General features: G+C 42.7%; 1 protein-coding gene across 10 annotated transcripts in view; it reads right to left on the minus strand.

Annotated features, from left to right (window-relative positions):
• Positions 1 to 20,194, minus strand: part of LRP1 (LDL receptor related protein 1) — a 313,912-nt gene that overhangs the window by 268,925 nt on the left and 24,793 nt on the right. For 2 of the 10 annotated variants that reach the window (XM_032951133.2, XM_032951132.2), the window contains exon 1: positions 482 to 994. The exons of the other annotated variants lie outside the window; for them this stretch is intronic. In XM_032951133.2, coding sequence (XP_032807024.1) covers positions 482 to 590 — 109 coding nt within the window. In that variant the 5' untranslated portion in view covers positions 591 to 994. Of the gene's footprint in view, positions 1 to 481; positions 995 to 20,194 lie in introns of those variants that run through there. 10 annotated transcript variants of the gene reach the window in all.

Below are 20,194 nucleotides of genomic sequence, written 5' to 3' on the forward strand. Positions count from 1 at the left end.
CGAAAAGGGAACCGGGGGGGGGGGGGAAATCTTGATATCAACACCACGTATCCGTCTACTTAACAAGTCAAAAAAATAACAACCCCATTCTAAGCCCCTGAATAGGTCGAGACAATGTGATGTAATGCTGCCAATTTACGTTGACGCTTTTGTGGTGTCTCAAACATTACGCTTTCATAAACAAAAAATAGTTAAATCTTTGTTTCTTTTCACTGCTTTTTTGTGTAAACCAAGTCCACCCCCAAACTAATTCAATACATCACTAAATAGAACCACGTGCAATACAAGATTCAACGCCTATTTATACATTTCACACAAATGTATTTCAACTGCAATTTCAAATCATCTGTTGTTCTCGCGTGCAAAACACATCGGAGTGGGGCTCAACGGTCCCCAAGAACAGACAAGGCACACAAGACAAAACGAAAAGGCAACACGAAAAAAAGCTCCCCACACACCTACAAGACAAATCCACCGTTACCTTCAGCCCTGTTGACCACCGCAGCAGCTCTGCTTGCGAGATGCAGAAATCCCCAGCAAGCCAGCGGGAGCAGCAGCAGCAGGGTGGCGGCTGTCGAAGAGCTGGCCATGACCAGGCAAACAACGGGGGAGCTCGCAACGACCAAGGCACGGACCGAGCCTGCAGCCTGCAGACCGCCCGTGCCACGGGGATCCGCGAATAAAGGAGCCTCCCTCCTTGGTGCAACTACGGCGTGGCAAGAGCTACGGTTCAGAAAGAGGGGGGGGGGGGGGCTTCCTTCTCACCCGCCGGCCAAAGGGATTGTTTTTGTGCTCAGCACACCCCTAATGGCATGCGTGATGCAGCCGGAGGCAAGCCACGCTGCGCGATGCCCCCTTCGCCTCTTTGCGCCTCTCGCCACCGACGACTAGCTGCACGCAGGGCACTCGCTGCTCACACAATGCACAGAGGAGGCTGTCCTACACACACACACTTCCCTCCGCCCAGACCCCACCGTCAACCCTCCTCCTCCTCCCCTGCATCCCCAGTCCCTCCCATATATCCCCCACACACACCAGCGTGCCTGCCCCTCTCTCTCTCTCTGCCTCCCCGCCCGCCTGCTTCCATTCCTCCGTGCAATTGGTTGGTGCCTTCGAGAGGGTGGGTTTACACACATCCATCACTCTCTCGCATTTTACCACCACCACTCCCCCCCACCCACCACCAGCACCAAAGTGACATTCACATGCATTAACAGAGCAGTGTGGACTGAACCACTGAAGCACTTACAAATATAGGGGGTAGTGAGGCATGGTAAGACAAGGCACTGTTGCTTATCTGCAAGAATGTCTTTTTTTAGAGAGGACGATGCCAGGTCTAAAGGTAATTAATGCATTTTGCAAGCTGTGGGCTCATTGAGCAAATAAGCCATTGTTCAGAAGCTTGGACTTTTATTTTGGTACCACAGCAGCAGCAAAGCTACCCCTAGGGCTCCCCAAGATGGGAGCCTTGTAAATGATTGGAGTTCACGAAGTCACCGTCATCTCTCGCATCTTCCTTCTTGCTGAAAGACTTTCAGTTGAAATTTGTCAGACGTTAACTCAGTCGGCTTTTAGCATAGCCCCGTGGCCTATGTGTTTTTCCACCCCCACTGTTTTTGGTTCAGCTAACTATGTTTCTGTAATTTCAAGCAATGGTCCTTTTTAAACCCTCAAGACAAACCGCACAAGCCAAGCACCCGTGCACGCAATGCATTGCAAGTGCACACACACACACACATCTATCCCTTGAAGTGGAGGTAACAAGACCTGTGGGGGGGGGAAAGACTTAGTAATTTTACTTGCATGATAGTTATGGCTAAAAAAAAATCAATTTTGGCTTAGAAAGCCACAATTCAATTATTTCCAGACCAGTATTGCAAATTATTTTTTATCGGTACAGTATAATGACGCTTTCATCAATCACAACTGCAATGAAAATACTGTAATTACACAAATTAAATCATGATAACGTTTTAATCATAAACGCAAAACAATGTATGCGTTTGTTTTCCGAATTAGCAGATGCCCTCTAACACAATTGGCTGATGACGAAATAAAATCCCACAGCTGATGTTGCGGTTGGATTACGATATGACATGGTTTTTTTTCAAGTAGGAAACAATTAAGACAATGATGCATATGAACGGATTCTGTAATCCTTTCCAACACATTTGTCCTGAGAAATATTTAGTCAACGATAAGGTCACAAAAACAGATGACACCAAACGGTGCGTGATGTGTGACATCACGAGCCGATGTCACACGCGATGTCGTGCAGAGATGAGCGATTACATGGCGTGTGACGTCATTGTCTTGGCCGAAAAGGCTTGCAAACTGTCAGGTTTTTTTTTAAATCACCAATTGTTTTGTATAAATCATTAACCAATGTTCACAGTTCTAAGGGTTTCTAAAGGGTATTTCCCTTACAGCGACACAACTTTACGCTAAAGTTGTATTTATATTGGAGCATCTTTATGATAGTTATGACCCCTTGTAACAGACAGATTAACAGAAAGACTGACAGCGCTAATGCGTGCATGTTTTCAACGACACCTCCAATTAGCACGGTTAGCTACGTACGGTGCAAAAGAAGGTGAACGTACAACCTTGGTTGGAAAGCATAAAATTTCAATCCAACATCGCAAATGCAATTATACATTTTCTTCTAATAATATATAAAACTTGAATTGGCTGTAGACCACGGATGGTTAACATAAATCACACTGCTTGTCACTTGTTAATATTTAAGGTGGAAAAACACACACTGAAACAAGGTTTAATGGCATATTCTTGGTTCTTTCGATAAAGTCACGTAGAAGGGAAACAATAAAATAATAAAAATATAAAACAATACAATTCTCACGACGTTTCGACCGCAACACAAGCAATCATCATCACAAGCAATCATCATCACACAAAATCATCACCTGATGATGATTGCTTGTGATGATGATTGCTTGTGTTGCGGTCGAAACGTCGTGAGAATTTTATTGTTTTATATTTTTATTATTTTATTGTTTCCCTTCTACGTGACTTTACCCAAAGAACCAAGAATATGAATCCCTGCAGTCACGAAAGCTTTAAATCAAAGGTTTAATGTCATTCAAACGAATGTAAAGCAAAAAAGATCACTATGAAAGTATTTCACATTGAAAGTTACATATTTTTTTCCCAGTGAACATTGAACACTTTAAAAGGTGTGAAGAACCCAAGTTAAAATAAATCATCTTTGCCAATCTTAATTTCAATGGCCATTTCGAACAAATGTCTAGCATTCTGTTAAAAAATATATTCAAGCATGTAAAAAATAAACATGTTCATACAATTTTGAAAATGCCAAACTTCCAAAGAAAGGAAACCATCTGTCAGGGCTTTGGACTAAGCAATCGTTTATCCCACCCGCCCCAAAGTGTAGTGTAACCATAAAATATGCGGAACTGCATTTCCTTAAGGATTGTACTATTTGGAGGTCACACCATCTCTAAATTTCAATTCTTGGTGATGTATTGCAACATGCTGCATATACCACTGTGCAGCACAATGAGCAAATGCAAAAATGCCCCAAAGTGTGACGGAAGGCTTCTCAATGTATTTGCAGGCAATGGAAGAAATGCATACTGCATGTACACACAAAAGCAGGCGCGTTTTAGATTTACAAATGTCCTAAAAATGACCCCTTAATGCCCTGCTTTTCACGAGTGCAGTACTTTCTTGTTTATAAATGCTATGCTAATCATCACGATGTTAGTGTGCGATTTCTGTATCTTTAGCATTTCTTGTCGTGCTCATTGGTTGCCAAATGTCGTTTTTCATTTCGTATGCTAAGCACAGGGCCAAAGGCACAAAGAACACTCTGTGGCCATCAACAACGAGCACGGCTGCATTAAAGTTTTAACACAAAAAGCGTTAAACACATTTCCTGAATCGTACAAGGTTATACCATCTCGGGGAAATAGATTATGGAGTGGCAATTCAAAGTTGAGAAGGGCAAAGGGAAGAAGCGGAAAGAGACGTGTCTTCACCCGGAGTATAACAAGACGAGTCGTCAATATTGGTGGAAGAATCAAACGGTGAAGTGCACATACGGGCAGCACTGGTGGTCGTGATGGGAGATTGATGAAGAGGGTGGACCGAGCACCAGCGAACCAGTGACTGGCGTGAATCACAGAGGGCCTTAATTGCCCACATTTACTGCCAACAATACGCTAACACGAACGATGCGATGTTCGGTCTATTGTCACGTCGTTGTTGCCATGCAATTAATGAAACAAAGAATGCGAGAAACCAAAGTACTGTGGCTGCCGTATGGGTTACCGGTTAGTGCAGTGGTAAGCATATTTCACCACTGTGCCCCATGTATGCAAAGTCCACGGGTCTAGATATCGGTTTTCCTCTTCGTTCAAGTCACAGCGCAGAAACACAAATTTGAAATAAAAAAAATTAGCTATTTTATTTTGTGACTAAGGGGCCGTCCGTAAATGACGTCACGCACCTGGGGGGGGGGGGGGGTCAGACATTTGTGACGATGTGTGACGAGGAGGGGGGGGGTGAGAAATGTGACGTCACATGAAAATGCGCAACTTTAAATAAATGTAGAATTGTTATAACACTAATTGTTATAACAACACTCCTACAACATCAGAGTGCAGCGCCACATTAAACACGCACTACAATGACAATAGTTTAAAGCGATTTGAAGCATGTTTTATTTTCAAAATGGAAATGTGTTTTTTTGGGGGGGGGGGCAGAGCTTTGTGACGTCATATTTGAGGGGGGGTCTGACTTTTTGTGACGCCGTGTTACGAGGGGGGGGGGGGGTCAAAAATCGTCCAAAATCGCGTGACGTCATTTATGGACGGCCCATAATTATAAGTGATACATACGATTTATTCCGTTATATTACTAATTAATTATTTATCCTTAAAAGTGTGACATACAATAACCAATTATCATATTTTGTTACTGGAAAATGAGGTTTCCAATGGAATAGAGTGTGACATATAGTTGAGTACAAGCACTTAACCTGCAATACTAAATCAGGTTGTAAAAATAACTCAAAACGTGGCGACAAAAAAACAGGAAAGAATTTTTCATTATATATAAACAGTGGTGTATTGTTTTTTTTAATATATAAACAGTGATGTATTGTTTTTTTAATATATAAACAGTGATGTATTGGGTTTTTTTCCCCCCAACGGCCATGGTTATACTCTCTGGCCAAAACACAAACATAAACTTTAGTATTAGGAACTTAAAGGGCACAGTTAATAGTTATCGATCAGACGAACAAATAATCGACTTTAAATCACCCCCCCCCCCCCACCACCCCACACTCTGTCTTTGTGAGATCTATGTATGCCGCATTGGCTGCTTTAGTTTTAAATTTGACATTGCCATCGCAATGGCTCGCATCCAACCCCAGAAGATTGCAGCTGTTAAAACAATCGGAACCCTGAGTTGCACAGTCACGTGATAGGATCCAGAACCAGCCCTCACAATAATGGACGCCAAAGAAAAGGCTAAAAAGTGGAAGAAAATTCTGGACGGTCAAAAAAACATGCCACCCTCAACTTACTTCCACCAAAACAGTGTGGCTCACAGTTACCCCCTGCTGGTATTTTTTGGTATATAACTTCAGTGCAGTACTAGAATCTTTCGTATAGCTTTTGACACACGATTGCAAATATTGCCATCGTCACCCTGTCAAGCCACTGCTGGATGAAGACCTCCACAAACCGCCGACATTTGTCACGACTCTGCAGTGTAGTAATCCACCTGTACATGAGCTAATTAGTTCCATCTCATCATGAAAGTGTTCCAGAATGACATCCATTATTCTTGACTTTCAGCCGCCATCTATCTATAAGCGACGACGTAGCCAGCCTAAGTCCATGAATTATTATTTATTTTTACAACATGGCTTTATTCACATTTCCGACATAGCACATTATAAACAATGTACAAACTTTCCCGCAGTAACATGAGGGCTTAAAGGAGCAGCCGCTTACTGTTTATCATCATTGTATTAACCTGCAAAGTTCGCAAATCCCATATGTTCCGTTTTATTTGTTCAAATGTAATTGCAGATAATATAAACTATGACATAATTGCCAAAGTGCATGCTGGAAAAACTGGAGCTCAATAACCGCAGATAAACCTGCGAGTAATATGATGTATTTTGCCACGTAACTCCTCTTATCCACACACAAAAATCACTGATAACAGGAAGTACATTTCAGGGGTGTTGTGAAGCACAGCATGTGCGCACATGCTGTGCAAATGTGTGCCCAGAATATTGGGAATAGCAGAATCATAGATAATAGGAGAGTTTGTGCCCCATACAGCTGCCGCTGATAATAAGAGTCGCGGCTAATAGGGTCAGGGATCAGAGGCGTCTTTGCCATTTAAGCGTTTACAGCAGACAAGAATGGCAATATTTGTTCAAGGTTGAGATCTGGATGGCTTCAGTGAAGATAAACTTTATTCGGACGGTTTTGAATCCTGTGTACGTTATTTCATCCCTTCGCCACAATAAAGGCTGCCTTGGCAGTATTTTTTCTAAGTACACAATTATATTGGCAGGTTTTTTTTTCCCCCATTGTGCGAGCCTGAATGCTAACGGAGGCAAACACCGGCAATTAATTAACGTCTGTCAGTTGATGGCAGTTCATTTGAAGGTCATTCTTCGTCAAATGTTGCAGATCACATTGAGAAGAGTCAATAAACATTCAGATCCATCGTATTTTCTTTTAACGTCTTGTTTATTGATCAGGGATTTGTTGTGCAATTCTGGCAATGTGAGTATATGAAACGAAGTCCTTCCTCCTGAATGATTGCACCGACAAATGTATCCATTACAGAGTCCATTGGTTGATGCATTTCACTTTAAATTTTGTTGAGAATCCTGTACTTCGAAAATGTTCTGATTTAGTTGTATCTTCCTTTGCTTCGATGACCATACATGTGTAGAGGAGTACTGTGAGTAGCCAATGAGGGATGAGCGTGGGGAAGTGCGAGTTGGTGGAGGGTTATGCGAGGCCAAGGATGACGTAACGTCACGGGTTCGGTAAGGGGACTTTCGGAAAGCACTTTCTGGAAAGTGGGCGGGGCCGAGCTGGGGGGGAGGAGCTGCCGAGAGGGTTCTTAAGGGGGACCACGTGACAGACACGTGGTCGTCGTGTGGAGCCAGAGTAAGGATCGGCTGGAAGAGGTCTCTCTCTCTCTCCTCGTCGCGGGGCGGTGTTGGCCGATCCTCCGCCCCGGGGCAGGTGGGTGAGAGAGCCTAGGGGTAGCCGAAATAGGGCCTGACGTATATAATTATCCCAGGTCCAAGTGAAGGACGGAGAATAGGGTGCTCCTCCACTGGAGTGAGTGTAGGATGCAGTGTGTGATCGTGTGTTAATAAACGGCATCCAGCACTTGTAGTATTCCTTGTCTCCACGTGGTTGGACTGCACTACACATGTAGCAAGCACATCATAGTGAACGTGCTATGGTTAATTTAAGCGAAATTTGTTTTTCTTTCATTTGGTAAGAGAATGTTCAACAATGACCATTGCACCTATTTATTTTTTAAACAACACGGTTATTCCAAAAGCTCAGGTATGATCAGCGGGTGATGTGGTGGGGTAAAGTATGAATAACTCTCACCCCCTTCAAAGACGTCTGGCCAGCCTGAAATAATTGTAAATGCTGTGTTTATTCTCCAGCACACCGGTGTGCTGTCACGTAAACTTTTTGTTTACGTGACAAACCTTACTAATCGGCTGTGTCGGGTGGTGGTGGGTTTAACGACACATTTACATGATCTAACCCAAAACACCTCTTATGGACATCCTGAAAGTGTTTGTAAAATATCCCCTCCCTGCCAGCAGTGGCATGAGCAATAAATTGCAGGTCTGCACCTTTGTTCACCTTTAATTCAAAACTGTTGGCTTCAGATTCCGAATGAGAACATACTTCCTGTCCGCGTCATAAATACCTTAACCATCTTTCCCCTTCCTAACCTCGCCCCTCTCCATATCACCCTTCCTTGCCCTCCCTTCTCCCCAACACTCAAACCCCATCCCCCTTTTCCCCATCAGCCAATACTAATGTACCATTCATAATTCTTGTAAAGCACTTTGAAGAAAGCACTATATAAAATCCCAGATACGATAGTTAATTTAGGCACAACATCTCGACTTCGCTAAAATAGACCTCATGTTTTATTGCTTGGCTATATTAAAAACAATACAGTTCAAATAAATTAAAATAAGACACGTATGAGGCATTTCCTTTATTTATATCTGTCATACATATAATGCTATGTTATATTATGCCGCTATTATAATGCACTATTTACTATGGAACATGCAATCTATTTTGTTAGAATGTGACATTGCCCCATAAGCCGAGATGCATAAAATACATCTCGGCTTAATATCTAAGAAGCCGAGGTTAAATCAACAAATCAATAAAGAGCAATCAGTTGCAATTTTTTTTCCCAAAATGAATCTAAAATTATACGAAGTAATTTACTTTCCAGACATTGATAGACTGGAATTGCAAGCAAAACAAATACAGTAAAAGGTAATGCGCTTTTGAGATACATTGTGCGACAATCAGTATACATGTAGAATAAACATGAAATAACTTCCCTACATGAGACAATTACAATATAGCATTTAATACATGTTTGCAAACATTGGGCATTTTAAAAATATATCTGATGCACATCATTATATACGTACACTGCTTTGAAAAGTGTAATTGCATGCTTCTGTGATAAACATATCAAGAGCAAGTCGTCACACGCATACACATGGAACAAATACACAATACCATATACTGCACTGGACACATGAATACTGTATATGCGAATCTCGTACAAATGAACACACTGTATTTGTGATTGCAGGATCACATCTCTCCACGGTTTAACAAAAGACAAAAATAAGGCGGTGTCCTTTGTCACATTTGCTGGACATACCCAATTTCAGCTATGCTGCACGGTTGATGTATGGTATTCGAAACATATAACAGCCCACTGGTATCCCAATTGAAATCATCGGAATACTCCCATGATGCGTATGCACGCATGAAACGAGTGCACACGCACGGGCGTAACCTAAAAACATTAGCGCACTGCCGCCGTGCATACTCAAATAGGTGCATACACAAATAGGCGAACGTGCCTTGCGCAGGACGTCAAAAGGCACGTCGAAGCTCAATTGGAATTGCAGCCAATACGGCCAACACACAACGTCACAGCCATGCAATCGCAAAGGCGTTGTGCGCGCACAGAATAAACCTGAGAAGGCGCACAATGGAGACGCACGGCACAGCATGAAAGGCATGAGCTAAGATGCACAGAAAGGTATTAAGTGCGGCGATAATGCCGTGTAGCTAATTTTGTGGGTAATCATAACAGGTGATATACACGGGTTGTAAAATGGTAAATGTGTTAAAATGGTAAAAGTGTTCAGGCCTCGTGGGCCGGACTTTGCGAGCACTTAAACAGGGAAAATATTTAACTGTGAGCAGGCACATTTATCGCGTTTATAAATAGTAACTTTCTAACAATGGCAACAACAAGCTAGACGAGAGCATGATATGGTTTCTTATCGTCACTGGATTATTTTTCTCCCAACAGAAGATGCAACAATTTTCATGGAAGTGATCTCCAGGTGAAACTGTTTTATTTTTTTACTACAGCAGCAGCACGGTCAATGGCTTTCAGATACAACAGTACACAATGTTCTGCCAGACCTTGGCATACTGCAGATTGTATCCGTTCCTTTAGTATTTCTTGCCTCTGCTTTTTTCGTGCACAGAACAGAGCTTGCGTGCTTTGCCATGGGCGCAGACCAAAGGTCAATGTGTGGGGGGCCTTTTCGCTCTCGAAAAAAAGATTGGCAATAAAAGAGTGGCCAAGAGCAAATAAGGTGGAAACCAACCGAAACTAGTACTCAATATTAGTTGCTATTAGGTAACTATATGCCAATTTAAAAACTTGTCATCAGAAAAAAATATTCTATGGTTCTTTCGGTAAAGTCACGTAGATAGAAAAAAAAGAACAAAATCATACATATAAAGTGAACATTGTATTCACTTTATTTTAATTATTTATTTGTTCTTTTTTTCTAACTACGTGACTTTACCGAAATAACCATAGAATATGAATTCCTGCAGTCACGAAAGTTTTAAGTCAAAATCAGAAGAGATCAAAATGTACTTCTCATCAGGCCGCAAGGTGTTACGTGCAGCCTTTAATCATTACTATCTCTCTGGCCTCTATGTGCTGTGAAGAAGGGCCGTTGCCCGAAACGCCGCTTATATTTTATTTTAAGGCAGTGTGTGTGTTTGTTCATTGTGCTTGCTTGTGGACCACTGCCAATGCAGGACATAAACACGATTGCCCGAGTTCGATTCTTCATAATGGCCAACGGTTAACATTGGTGTCGAGCGATATAGGATCAGGATCACACGTAGTTTATAGGCAAGGGTTCATACACACGTAGCTTCTGCATGCATGTGCTAGGCTATACACTTATTTTCTTCATGTATAGCCCAGGCTTTCACTAGACTGGCCAGGCTCCACGCATCATCCCATCTTGCCGGAATACCACACTGGAATCAGGTCATTCCTGCACCATGAAACATCAGCCGGTGATCCGAGTGGGAGTCCCGAGTGGTCCTAATAGTGCGTCATTCTAATGTCAGAACATTCGGAAAATAATGTAATGCTCTTGAGATGAATATGGCATGTCCCCCAAATGGCACAAGTGCTTTATTACGCCACGGCAACTGATCACTTTTGATAGCAATTACATCGTGTTACACAGTGTGCCTTTTGAGCGGAATAGGATGCACACAAAGATGTGACTGCTCAGCCTTATGCAAGCCAAATTATAAGCACTGTCTAAACAATGAAGAAGATAATGGCCATAATAAATGTTTCCATCATGCCGAGTTCAAGTCGATGTATGCAACACATTGACAACCACCAGTACACTTTAGCAATGACGATACTACTGTATATCTCCCACATTCCTCCTGCTTATTAGAACCCATTAAACACATCTAGACCGGTTAAAAGCGCTAAAGCTCGTGGCATTTTGCAATCAGTAGTGAGGCGTAAATGCCACGTTATTGGAGGCTGAGTGCATTCTTTTGTGACTGGACTGCCTGTCACCCACGCCTCATACTGGCAAAGGATGGACTGTGGGGGGATGGGGATTGATGTTGAAAGAGTAGATGGAATATTTATAGCCATTTGGATGCTCAGTGAACGTCTTCACAAAGGCTGCAACTGGATGCTGCTGACAGTGCGAACCGCAGAGTGGCATTCTCAAATACAGGAAGAACACCTCTTATCCGCGAGCCTATTGTATCCGCCCTTCCCCAGTATCCATGAGCATGGGGATTGTGTTCCTATTGTCTGCATTTATCTGTGGGTAAGAGGAGTTATTACTGGGAGGGTGCTCACAGACGAGAGTCGCTGCGCGGCAAAGTCATCCGATTATCCACTTCTAAGAGGCCTACCCAGAAATGGTCACCACAGGCAATGAATTAATCATGTCATGATAATGGGCAGATGACGATGTGTTAATAATGATGAAGATTCCAGCAACGATGATGATAACGATGCTGCTGCTATTTGCTGTTGCCGTTTACTGATCTTAAAAAACACTATTTAAATTGAGCATTTTGCACGTGACAATAGACATGGAGCGTCCAGAGAAAACCCATGCGCGTGAGATGAGAGCACAAATGTCCATGGATGGATTCACGTGTACCCAATTGCCGTACTGACATCTCATGAACAACGGCGCTTGTGCCGTCTCGCCGCCGAGTGGCCGCTCACAGGCTCCCCTGCCTTGGCACGATCTCCCAACGTGCACGATCTCCCAACGTGCACGATCTCCCAACGTGCACGATCTCCCAACGTGCGCGATCTCCCAACGTGCGCGATCTCCCAACGTGCACGATCTCCCAACGTGCACGATCTCCCAACGTGCACGATCTCCCAACGTGCACGATCTCCCAACGTGCGCGTTAGCGCGCAATGCAATCCTCCTGCCGTGTGCCGTCTCTGTCTCTTCCCGTACCCGAGTAAAATCTCACACTCTCTCTCTCTTGCCGAGTGCTTGCACGCAGTCTCCCCCTGCGCGTGGTCTCCCGCGGTGTGCGCTGCGCGTCCGACGAGGCTGAGAACACGCCCGAGAGGATGACCACGGCAGCAAGACGTGGGTGTGGGATGGATTGTGGGGTTATCGCAGGCATCGCGGGGGACGGAAATGTTGCAAGGGAAAGCTTCGTCTTCCAGCAACGGAGAGGACGTGTCTAATAATGGCAATGATGGCAATGACGACAATGCTGATGTGAAGGATCAAGAGATGAGGATGGTGACAACGGACGATGATGACGATGACAAGAAGCTGCGGATGATTGTTATTTGCCACTCGCGTTATCTGATCATGCCACTGCCATGAGGCATGTCACGCAACACTACACTTATTCTGCATCTCACAGTTATCCTTACATTTTTTTTCAGATAAGATTACTTGGGCAGCAAATTCTATTTGACTCTTTTAACCACAGACTTGACGCACCTGAAATGTATCTGCCCGAATTATGCAATTCATTCTTTTTCTGTGATTTGTCTTCGCAAATAAGAGACAATGTGCTAATTTCCTTTAATCCACATTTATCCACAATTTTTTGTTCTGCCTCAGAGAAAATAATGTCTTTTTGTGAATGAAATTTAGCCTAAAATCTTTGCAGGTAGAAATAGTTGTACTGAACGGTGTTTTCAAAAAGAGTCATGGACATTTGTCAACAAGACTATGAGAACATTACACACGTAGGCTGTCGCTTGATGAGACTGGTTGTAATTGCCGGTGAAACGTCGAACTAGAATTGTAAATGTTGTGGGTTTAGTCTCCAATACATTGGTGTGCTGAACGGGTAACGGATTGGCACGTTTTGTTTACGTGACAAACCTTACTAATGGGTTTGTGTCGGGTGGCGGCGGGTTTAATGACACGTTTATATTTACACGATCTAACCCCAAAAAAAACTTTTATTATGGATTAAAAAGCAAGACTGTGAAGAAAAACATGGAAACCAATGCATGTTTTGAAAAGCAGAAAGAAAAAAAAAACAGGTCCAGCGATTCCAACACCAACATTGAAAGGGGGACTGCTGCGTCGTTTTTTTTTGCGGTTGCATTCGATTACCGCCAGATGTGTGCGCGGGTTGTTTCGGCACAATGTCCGACGTTTTACTCCTTGTCCTGGAAAAACGTCGAACGTTATCCCAAACAAAGTGGGACAACACTGAAAACATATCGAATTACTATGATGAGAGGGCACACATTAATAACGATTACATTTTGAAGGCTTTTTTTATTTATTAAGTGTGCATTGCAGATCTCTTGGGAAATAGTCTTTTTACGTGGAAACCAAATCGTTCAAGTGAGGTTGCGGGTTAAGCATATGTTGTAGTCATCTGCACATACAACAGAAACTTGTACGACTTCCACATTATGTTAGAGTCGGAATACAACTAAATATTGCAGATTTTTAAGTTGACATTGTTAGTGGTTTGTATTACCAATATAGTACAGCCTTTTATAACATATCAAGATGAGATATTTTAATAATAGGTCAAAGGTAACTTGCGACGTAAATGTCACAGTTTTAGAAGAGGCAATTAACCAAGAGCTCTGCTACATTTTTTGGTGGGAGAGAAAAACAGAGGTGGCTTTTTGGAGCTATCTCCATGCAATAAACACACGGTTTAATTTCTCATAGAAATTTAACTTAAATTGCTATGGCCGTTAGCTCCATGCGAACTCTTATTAAGGAATCACGTGTGACCAAAACAAAGCAGCAACAAAAACCCTTAAGGAAATGGTAAATTGCCCCGACAAGCTGCGCTCCTAATGAAAAGAGCCAAGATTAAGTACCAAACAAAAACACGACGTCATCTCCCATTTCCTTGTGGTTGCCCAGATGCCAAAAGCATACTTCTCAATATATTCCTCCTCATTCGATTGTCACATTTCTTTATTTTTTTCCGAAGGGAGTAGTGGAGAATTTTGGAAACTCTCTTCATCACCAAATCTCTATTTAAACTGGATTTGGCAGCATATTTCAAACATAGATTCAAATAAATGTACTTGTACGTTATTCACATATGCAGAGTGCGTAAGATGGGCATGAATATATAGAAAGCTGAAATTTAGAGAAAGAAAAAAATTGTGTCAATTCTATTCTTACACCGAGAAAGAAAATCAAAAGCAACATTTTTCATTTTGGATCCCCCAAATTTTGAGGTAAAATATTTGTTTTTACTTTTTTTTTATCTAGGCCCATGAAAATTTGTATGTAGAGGCTTTAAAAGTTTATGAATCCAAGTGTGATATCATATATTACAATCCAAAACACAAAACAAACTAAAATTTCTTCCTGTAAAAAGCATGTATCATCAGCAACCTATCCACTGCTAGATGGTCTCCTCAATTATATAGTTAAAAAAACAATTGTAACAAGTATACATTTTTTTTTAAATTTAAAGCTTTCGTGACTGCAGGGATTCATATTCTTGGTTCTTTCGGTAAAGTCACGTAGAAGGGAAACAATAAAATAATAAAAATATAAAGCAATAAAATTCTCACGACGTTTCGACTGCAACACAAGCAAACATCATCAGGTATGAAAACCACAGCAAGAAAATTTGCAAAAAGTGGCTTTTTTACGTTAGCACCACGGAGAGCGATTTGGCATTTATTCAGATGGACGAGTCCATCTATGTTCGGAAAAGAGGAGGGTTGTAGCCAACATTTTCATGGAGAAATTTTAGACTGACGCCATCCAGACTGCCACTCTGCGCCCAACCTTATGCAAGAGGTACGTGGATGACACTTGTCATCTGGCCACATGGCCGGCCTGCTCTAGAACAATTCTTCGACCACATCAATTCCATACACCCAGCCATCAGATTTACCATGGAAGTCGAAAAATATGGCAAGCTACCTTTTTTGGATGTCCTAATAAAAAAGAGACCTGATGGTTCAATGAGCCACTCTGTCTACAGAAAAGCTACCCATACAGATGCTTACCTAAAACCGGATTCCCACCATCCATCCCAGAAGAATTCCCTCATCAAGACTCTGCACCATAGAGCCCAATGCATATCCGACCAGGAACACATAGCCAGTGAACTCAAGCACATACACCAAGCTCTTAAGGCTAATGGTTACTCCGAATACACAATCCGCAAAGCTATCACTCCAACCATGGAGAACGACCCTCTTGAGGAGCCTTTCAAAACGATCACTTTACCCTACATTGCGGGGATCACAAAAAAGATCTCCAAAATCTTGAACAAACACAAGATCCAGGTCCGATTCAACACATTACATAAAATCCGTGATCTGGTTCCATCTGTAAAAGATGTGATTCTGGACATACAGTACCCTGGCGTCTACAAACTACGTTGCCTCTGTGGTAGTAGTTACATTGGAGAAACCAAACGACATGTCTCAGACCGCATTCGTGAACACAAAGCAGACCTAAAACACGGTAGGACCAACACCTCGGCCATGGCAGATCACTGTTATAATTCAGTAGGCTCACATGACATTGACTTCTCCAAGACAAGAGGTTCTTTGCAAGCCATCTGGCTACCATGAGAGATTCGTTCATGAGGCTATCCACATATACAGAGACAATTTCAACCGAGAAGATGAATTCTGGCTTAGCAATCATTGGAAGGATGTGATAAACCATTTCGGGTCTTAATTGATTGTTCACGCTTACGGTGGCTTTCAGACCGCATACATTATTTTCGTCTCCCCCCTCCTCTTTTCCGAACATAGATGGACTCGTCCATCTGAATAACTGCCAAATCGCTCTCCGTGGTGCTAACGTTAAAACAAAAACCCGCCACTTTTTAAAAATTTTCCTGCTGTGGTTTTCACACCTGATGATGATTGCTTGTGTTGCAGTCGAAACGTCGTGATAATTTTATTGTTTTATATTTTTATTATTTTATTGTTTCCCTTCTACGTGACTTTACCGATAGAACCAAGAATAAGTATAAAAAAACAAATATTTGCCATATGATGACCTATAAACAACTGTGCATTGAATTTAATTTCCCATACAATCCCTTTTTCATATTTGTAGCCAACGTTAGCAAATGCAGTTATGTAGACACCGCAGAATAATCTGCATGACGCACTTTCTAAACCTATTATATGCTTCCTTGAGTGTATGATTAAATATTCTCCTGATAATAATGGTGCCATTAGGAAGCTGTAAATAGCAAAAAAAATCCTCCCACGGCCTAAACACGATGATTAATAGTGGCTGCTAATGGACGGCGTCCGTCCTTTTCGGCTTTCCAGATGTGACTTGCACATTTGACTCTCTGGCTGTGTTTGTCGATCGTATACCATGCAAACAAAGAACCTTGGGATACAGAACATCGGCATCACAACCACTCAGTGCAAAGTACTGTATTCCAACCAAAAACACAAGATAATACATGGCTCTAACAAATCCACACGATTTTATTGTTTATGTAATGTTTATGACAATTAAATGTATTACTTATTTACCATCTTTAAAAAGTCTAACACTCACCACTACCGTAGGGGTCTACCATTACATTTTCATAGCATATTAAATAATTTGCAACGTTTTGTATGCACAAATATTATTTAAATGCAAATTCCTTTTGATAACAGTTTATTAGTTAATTTGGTACATCAAAGCTTATCATAATTCATCAGCTTCAATACATATCACAACCACATATGCAGATTGAAAACATGGACAATAAAATTTGCGATTAGAGTAATTGTATTGCTCTTCATCATTCCACTGATTGCATGGATTTTTCTGTTTATAGAATCTCATTATTAACAAGCCATCCCCAATCAATCTCATTTTCCCTGCATAAAGGATTTATGCTCGTACAAATAAATGCATACAGATGTGCCACTTGTTTCTGTTAAGCAAAGGGTCACACGTGAGAATTGACTCGGATATCAATTTAGACTTGACATTTCCCAAAGCAACTTGAGTGATGTACGCAAACATCAGCAACACACGTGCACCTAAAAAAAACTGTGGATGGAATTCAACAGATGAAAGACGGACGGACAGAGTTGGATAGACAGGCAGAGATGTGTACAAATAAATTTAGACAGACACGAGGTGCATCTGTAAAAAAACACTATTGGAAACCCATGTATGTGCTTAAATGCATCACACCCACCCACATCCTTTTGAATCTGGAGCTGCAGATGTAGGAGGTTTACTTAGGGAATTAGAGCACATTATCCATTATCCAATGTGAATCGTAGAGTGCGAGAAATTACGATAGCAACCTCAACAAAAGTGACCCAAAATGTACAAGCAGAAAGGCAACTTGAGATGCACAGTTGCGATGTGTTCCATTTTTCCAAATGAATCAGAAAAAGAAGAAAATCTAGCCTAGATGTGAAATGTCGTACGTCACTAATATGATGTAATTTCCATACTTTATCAGAAGTGGCCTCCCGTGGCATGGGGTAGCGTCGCTATTGCCAGCATAGAGACAAGAAGCTTGAGGGTATAATATACGTGGTCCGAAAATTCAACAAAGATTCGAAATTGTCCTTAATATCTGAAAATCTAAAATCTCTGCTTCTGAAAATCACCCATAATTTACAAATAATATTATTACGTGCATTGGCCAAATTATAATGCACCTTCACATATTTTGTTCACGTACATTTTCAAAATCATATTGCTAATTACATGTACGGTATTCTTTTATTCTGCCTCTGACTAATACAAAAAAAATGGAACAACAGGTACAATGGTGTGAACTCTGTCATCCATTTTAATGCGGCACTTGCGTGGCATTGCTTATGAAAGCCTTCATGGCAAGTATATGAAAATTCGATTTTGGCACTGTACTTACATAGCACTGTACATGTCCCCCACCTCCCCACCTCATTTTATTTAGTTTTTGAGAAAAAAGCATTTTTGAGGGGATGGTGGGTGGGACGTGGAGTGTGTAGGTGACCGCTTATGAAATACATATTAACTCTAGTACTAAAGTATCGTTTATAAACACAGTGCTCACCGGCATGGGCACACAATAGACATTAGGACCAGTATTAGAGCCTCGTCGGCAGAGGGAAAAATTGCTATTCCCCCTCACCAACTCAACTGGGCATTATCGGGGCAACCACAGCCAAACAGACAGCGCTCTCCCAAAACTGCTTTCCTCGGACACCAACGTGTCCAGACGGTAGTAGGTGGTAAAAGTGTGAGGATAATTCCAAACTTACACCCTACAGATATCGTTCAGAGGGATTCCTGCCCGACTGGCCCACACGACACTGCCACCATTGCTGCAGTGAAATGAGGTTCACACCTCCGTGTGAACGTCTGTCCCTTCTGGTTATAGGGCCTCCAGGGTGCACACCCACACGCAGGCGATGACTCTCTTGCTCCGACGCCAGCTCTCCTCCCTCTCTGCTGACCGTGCCAGGCAAAGAGCTGGACCTCGGATCTGCACAAATAAAAAGTCGATGCCCTTACGGAATCCAACCTGTGTAGCCGAGACCTCCGCTGGTAAGCGCAGAAGGGAGGCGGACAGAAAAATGGCGGAACAATATCCTGGTTTGAAAAGAGAGTCCGAGAACACCTTTGGCACAAAACGGACCGACATTCTCCTCAGTCTTTCCTCTTTGAAATGGCCATGAATGGGTTTGTTGGCCACTAGGGTCCAACAGTGCTCCCGTTTGCCCTGGAAATTGTTCGTTTATTATAAACTGCAGGTTTCTTCCCCTTATCTGCCTCCGGAGTGAGATTGGGGGCCACCATCAACCATAGGAAGTGTCTCATACAGGGATGATTTATTTATTTTAATGAAAATTCCTCCTCAAGACCATTTATCCTCAAAGCTGTTTTTCTTTTCAGAGGAGTGTCTGATGGCCCCATGGTCTCCTCTGATGCTGGGACCCCTTGCTGAACTCCCAGCTGCTTAGACACTGTCCAAAAAGGAGGCTCAAAATTGTATCTCCCAGGTTCGGGGTCAATCTGCCAATCTCTCGCGAGATTGACTTTACCGAAAGAACCAAAGAAGATGCATCCTTGCAGTCACGAAAGCTTTAAATCGAAATCTCGCGAGAGAGTTCTCTACAGGGCCTTCTGGAGTTCTGCCTCCGCCTGAGCCCTCGCAGCTTCTTAGGTCTCCTCCAGATGTTCCTCCTCAAATGTGTCCCAGTCATCCTGACGAGAGTCCTCTGGACTGAACGGTTCAGCGTGGACTGTGTGCACCTAACGTCAACGCGTAAGGGATGCCCTCCTATCCCTCTTGACAGCCTCCGCCCACTGCAGACGTCTCTCCGCCATCATGGGCTGTGCCTCCCCCATGTTGCAGTGCTCACATGTGGGTGTTTATCCACGCTCCGGCGGTAGGCATCTCACTGGTGTTGACACGTGGGGGCCTGGCGGACCCTGGTGTGGTCCTTGACAGGCCATTTAGAGGATCTCTCACACCCCACCAGAGCTACGTTTGTATGTATGTTGAACTTTTTCCGTACCGTGCTGATCGCAGGTGATACGAGTCGCAGACCCTATTGCATTGAGGTTCCTGCAACCCGAGGATTCTCCACTTGGGGATGAGGATCCTGCAATTGTCCTGGGGTGCTTCTTCGCTGCGACAGATCCCTTCAGAAACAAGGGTCCCACCCGTGCACCAGTGCCACCAAAATGGGCCACGACATTTAACTGCCAAATTTGTTGCACCCTCCGTGCCCTCATTAGCGGACAGAGACTCCGCATGTAATGCACCGCTCCATGATATGACTGCACCTGAGGCAGTAGAAACGCGATGCGTGCACATCGCTTTGTAAGCCGTGGTTTATATCTCCGACACTTGCACACAAGCGCGCCATCTTCATGCTGCTGGGCTTATTAATTAAGCAATCGGAGATTCCTTACACGCTACCGCACTGCCCCTATCAGGTCATATAATCAGTGAGAAATGAGCCTGAGGACCGTAAAGAAGCATCATCGCTGTCGACTCTAAAATTTTAAGTTGGATCAGGAAACAAACACAAATTAAATGGTAGGATATTGACAGTTAAGGAAATAACTTCGGCTGGACATCGCTTAAAAAAAAACTGTCCAATGGTCAAG

The sequence above is a fragment of the Petromyzon marinus genome, chromosome 10 (genome assembly GCF_048934315.1).
Source record: "Petromyzon marinus isolate PM22_M1 ecotype Great Lakes invasive population chromosome 10, UKy_Petmar_22M1.pri1.0, whole genome shotgun sequence".
In the NCBI taxonomy this organism is placed as follows: Eukaryota; Metazoa; Chordata; class Hyperoartia; order Petromyzontiformes; family Petromyzontidae; genus Petromyzon; species Petromyzon marinus.